Source organism: Bison bison, unplaced genomic scaffold, assembly GCF_000754665.1.
Source record: "Bison bison bison isolate TAMUID 2011002044 unplaced genomic scaffold, Bison_UMD1.0 scf7180017864492, whole genome shotgun sequence".
NCBI lineage: Eukaryota > Metazoa > Chordata > Mammalia > Artiodactyla > Bovidae > Bison > Bison bison.
Genome location: NW_011495051.1, coordinates 2,857,674 through 2,862,781, shown reverse-complemented (window position 1 = coordinate 2,862,781; position 5,108 = coordinate 2,857,674). Strand labels below are relative to the sequence as shown.

Here is a 5,108-nt window from a genome sequence, read left to right as displayed (position 1 = left end):
GACTGCCTCCTCAGGGAAATGTGGAGACTGGAGAACTTTAAGCAGGGGAGTGACATATTCCAACTTCACCAGTTTAATCACTCATTTTTCCTAAACACCCCACGACATAGCAGTTTTTTGCTAAATACAAAGATGGCTCAGATGCAGGCCCTGTCCTCCAGAATCTGGCAACCCAGGGCCATGAAAATGGATGAGGCCGGAGGGAAGACAGCAGAGGCCATGGGAGAGCTGGTGGTGCTCGGCCCCCAGAGATGTAGACAGACCTCTTGGCTGTCACCTGGCCAAGTGACTCGGGAACTCCAGAGCAACATGAGGGACACAGTAAACTGTCTCCAGGCACTGGGTCACTGCACCAAACCCACCTTCGTTGTGCCGTCTACCTGGGGGCAGCAGTCGGAGTTCTAACGGCCATGAACGAGGGTCCCTGCTCCCGAAGCTCCCCCTGTGAGAGACTGACTGGAACGAGGTCTGGAAAGGAGGGGGCCTGCTGAGAGGGCGGGGCTGCCTGGAGCCTCTGCTTGCAGAGGACTGACCCTCTGGGCAGCCCCGGGTGAGGGGGCCGGGGCTGGCGGGGCCGTAAGGGTGCCTGTGTTGGGGCGAGACTAAACCCTGGGCCCCGCGGCAGGTGTGGGGTGGGGACCAGAGCCAAGGGGCCTCAGACCTTGCCTGGAGGCACCCCGTGTCCTGCATTCCGAGAGACCATCGTCTGCCCTCATCCTCCCAAGGGCGGCCTGGTAGGCCAGCTGAAGGACTGTGTGGTTCTCACGGAATAATTGTGGACCTGTCAGGCCGCACCCCACACTCCTGTGTAGGGAGCCTCGCTCTTTCTTGTGGCTGGAGGGCGTGCTGTTGCCACATGTCCGTAGCTGGCTGGGTCCTCCCGTGTAGTTGGACATTTAGGTCTTGTCCAGTGTTCCGGGTCACCAGCGAAGCTGCAGAGAGTGAATAAGCTTGTACACACGCTGCTCCACACGCGTGGGAGCACTTCCTATGGCAGAGTCTCTGGGTCCAAGGCATGAGCCTGGATGCTCCTGGTGAGTGTCGCCAGGTCAGCCTCCACCAGCAGTTTAGAAATGCACGGATCTGCCGGCGGGGGGCTTCCCTGGTGGCTCAGATGGTAAAGAATCTGCCTGCAATGCAGGAGACTCAGGTTCGATCCCTGGGTCCAGAAGATCCCCTGGAGAAGGACATGGCAACCCACTCCAGTATTCTTGCCTGGGGAATCCCATGGACGGTGGAGCCTGGTGAGCCACAGTCCATGGGGTTACAAAGAGTCGGACACGACTGAAGTGACTAAGCATGCACACGCCAGCCCAGCTGCTCCTCAGACTCCTCAAATTTTGCCCTTCTTACAGGGGGCCATGGCATGCCATTCTAGTTTTAATGTGAGTCTTCCTTACGGTGGGGCTCTTTTTTTTTGTCATTGTGTGAAAAGGGTCACTTTGGTCTCTTTCTCTGCAAACATCACCTGCCGGTTTTGTTGTTGGGTTGCTGATCTGGTTGTTATTGAGCTCCAGGTGTTTTTTACATATGAAGGCACCTTGGTATTTCTACATCTGCATTTCTGGAGGGCAAGGCTGTGTCTCGGTCCCTAGGAGGTTCCAGAAGGCGTGGGGCTGGGCACCCAGCCGTGTCCCACCTCTCAGGTGGAGTCCTGAGGCCTCATGTTGTATGTGCACCTTGCAGGTGGTAACAGACGACAAGTACGAGGTCTCTTCTGACCCAGACGCCAGCATTGTCATCTCCTCCTGCGAGGAGCCCCGGATACAGGTCGCTGTGTCCATCACCTCGCCCCTAATGCGGGAGGACCCCTCCGCAGACCGAGGTGCGGCCGGGCCCTTCTGTTCAGCCCCATCTTCCCACATACCTGGCAGCCTAGGGCGGCACCCACTTCTGCTCTGGTTTAGGGGGAGGGGTGCCACCACCACCTTCCCGTGCTTCTGTGAAGCCTGGATGCCCTGGTCAGATAAGGGCCAGGCCTTGGGGTAGCGGAGGAAGGCAGGAGGAGAGCTGGGACAAGTGTCAAGTGGCTCAGAACTGGCTGTGGCAGGTGTGCTCGGGGCCCTTCCCCCTGAGCCTTCAGGCTATTTGGGCACCTGCTCCCCACCCCAAGGAGACCCAGTGCGCCGGGTCCCCCAGCCAAGCAGGGGCCCTGGGGACCTGAGACACACGGGCACTGCTGCCTGGGCAAGTGGGAGGAGTGCAGGCCAAAGCCAGAGGGCAGCCAACACAGAGGGCGTGGGCCAGGCTGGAGGGCACCCCAAGTCTCATGCCCAGGAGTGAGGAACCCCTGGGACAGCCCCTGGGACCCTTTCCCAAACTCCAGCCTTTCTCAGACCCCCTTCCTGATCATTGCCTTGAGTAAGGGCCACGAACCACTGCTGCTTTCTCTGATTCAACTCCTTTTTGGCTCTTCCATTTTTAAAGAAGAGAGCCTTTGAACTGTGAGTGGAAAGCCATTATCAGTTGTCATAAGGGGAGTGCCACATGTCATCTGAAAGTAGATGCAGTGGGAAGAAACAGTGACGCCCGCCCTCCGACCCCAGCTTCAGGCCTGCTCCAGCTCACTCCCCTGCCAACAAGTGGGGACTGGGAATGTCGGGGAGGGGGCGGGCTGGAGGGGTCCAGAGAGCAGGAAGCCCCTCTACAGGCACCCTGGACCCCCAGAGCTGCTCCTCACTGGGGTCCGCACCCTGCCGGCTGCTGCTGGGTGGGAGGGGGTGTTGTTCAGCTGTTTCTGTGCTGGCTTTCAGCCCCCAGAAACTGATCCAGGCCTGGGGGCCGGGGGGAGAGCAGTGCTCCCTCCTGCGACCTGAACACCAGGGCCTCACGGGATGAGGGGAGGAGAATCTCCCTAAAGCAAGCAGAAGGAAGAAAAAATGCACATTTCCCCCGACATGGGGCCCTGGTCATCTGTGATGCCATGTGCTCAAACCTGACCCTAATCACACACGCACATGGAAGTTTCTGGAAATCCAGCTTCATTCCTAGTTTTCCACCTGAACGTGGACTTCTTGGGGGCAAGGGACCACAGAGCCTCGGAGAGGGATGGGATTTCAAGAGGGGAGCTCTGTGTCCCAGTGGCAGTGTCTGGAGGCAGGGCCAGCGAGCTGAGCTGCATGTCTTCCTGATGAACGGATGAATGCAGGGAGGCCCAGGGACCTGAGGGCCCAGGAGGTGGGAGCAGGGGGAGGGGTGGCCGGCCTACCTGCCCTTCTCTTCCAGAAGGAACCGAGGTGCCTCCGCCGGACCCAGGAGACGTGCTGAGCCCAGAGAAGTGCCTGCAGGCACTGGCTGCTCTCCGCCACGCCAAGTGGTTCCAGGTTAGCGGCAGGCGGGCTCCCAGGAGAGGCCAGGAGCTGACATGGGTGGGGTGGCTCTGTGTCCTCACCCCGCGCTCACCATCATGATGGAGGTCATTTCTTGGCCGATTGGGTTGGGAGCTTGAAAGGGGTGACCACCGCTCTGGCCCTGTTGGCTGGCACTAGGGCTTAGACTGGGCCATTTGGGAGTGGAATCTGCTTCTGGTTGCCTCCCACAGCCCAGGAGGCTGGCCTGATCCCACTGGAGTCCCTCAATGCCTCCACTGCCAGCATGGGACCGCCAACCAGGCTCACTGCTGTGACTCAGTCTCGCTCCCTTGGCTCCATGCATAGCTCCCTGTCCCACCCCAGCCATGTGCTCAGAGCTTCCTGGGGCTTCCCATGTGCTTCTTCCCCCAAAGGCAAGAGCCAGCGGCCTGCAGCCCTGTGTGATCGTCATCAGGGTCTTCCGGGACCTCTGCCAGCGCGTGCCCACCTGGGGGGCCCTGCCGGACTGGGTAAGACAGTGCCAAGGGGCCAGCCTTGCTTTAAGAAGCCCCCAAACCCTGCCAGGCTACAGCCCTGTTAGGCTGAGCCTTGTATCCTTGTCCAGTGTCCAGCTTTCTGAGAAAAGGCTGGTGTTGGTCTGAGTCCCAGGGGGAGGCTTGCCACAGGACACGGCCTCATTTGACTGTATTATCTTAAACCCACAACCTTGCAGGCAGAACCAGGAAGCATGTAAATTCAAGGGCACCCCAGCAAAAGCTGGAGTGTTTGCCTAGACCTGCAGGCACTGGTGCAGAGGCCCTGGTGAGGGCAAGAAGCCGGTTCCTGTCTTGGCTCCACTTTGACCTCTAGGCCTGGGGCAGACCTACCTCCTCTGAAGGAGAGAATCCAGTGGCCCTGACACGGCTCTTCAGCCGGCCCTGGACCCCTTCCAGGGGGAGAGGAGAGAGGATGCAAGGGACCCTGGGTACCTCAAACCCCCAAAGTTGCCTCGTGAGACCCCACAGCCCCACCCACTGAAGCCCCCTGCCTCGACTTTCAGGGTCTCATCTCCGAGTGTCCCTCTTCCATCACACGCCCACTGACCTCCCCAGTAACCAACAACTTGTAGGTTTTTAAGGTTTTCACCTTTGACCTTATCCCTGGGAATTTGGCCCTGAACTTGGAGGAACGCGTGCCTCTTCTCTGCAGCCATCTATAGCCAGTCCATCAGTTCCCATGCCCGTAGGCGGGCTCCTGGACGTTCCCCACACCCCAACCCAGGCTGCCCTTGGCCTTACTCGTCTCCAAAACCAGGGGCTCTGGTGCCCCCCGGACCTCGGCTTCCTGCCTGTGGTCTGAGGAGACGTCCACTCTCAGCTCCACCCCAGGGGGTGGCACAGTGGCTGCCCCGTGCTGAGTGACCAGAGAGGTTCACTCAGATGTTTGCGGCCGGGGGCGGGGCAGTGCGAGGCGGTCGCGCATTTCTTGGAGCCCATTTCCCTTTAAGTGTAGACACGCCCCCAGGACAGTTCACACCCCCAACCCTGTCCCCGGGCCCTCCAGGCAGGTGGCTCTTGGAGGAAGAAAGGTTCCTGAACTAGGCCCTAGGATCCTGTGACCCTCAGGGGCCCTCAGGTCACAGAGAACGAATCTCTGAACCCACGTGACACTACTTTGCCATGTTACCATTGATGAGATTTTGCTAATGAGGAAGCTGAAAAGGGAAGGTGCTGAAACCCGCCCATGGCCACGCCAGGGCAGTAAGGTCCGGTGACCCCCTGGGTGGGTGGCTGGGTGGGCCTGAGGGGGCACTGGGCC

The 5,108-nt window shown here is 59.7% G+C and overlaps 1 protein-coding gene across 1 annotated transcript in view; it reads left to right on the top strand.

Annotated features, from left to right (window-relative positions):
- The window catches only part of ZFR2 (zinc finger RNA binding protein 2), a 33,373-nt gene that overhangs the window by 23,877 nt on the left and 4,388 nt on the right, over positions 1-5,108 (top strand). The window contains exons 17-19 of the mRNA XM_010828448.1: positions 1,687-1,825; positions 3,229-3,323; positions 3,725-3,820. Coding sequence (XP_010826750.1) covers positions 1,687-1,825; positions 3,229-3,323; positions 3,725-3,820 — 330 coding nt within the window. The remainder of the gene's footprint in view (positions 1-1,686; positions 1,826-3,228; positions 3,324-3,724; positions 3,821-5,108) is intronic.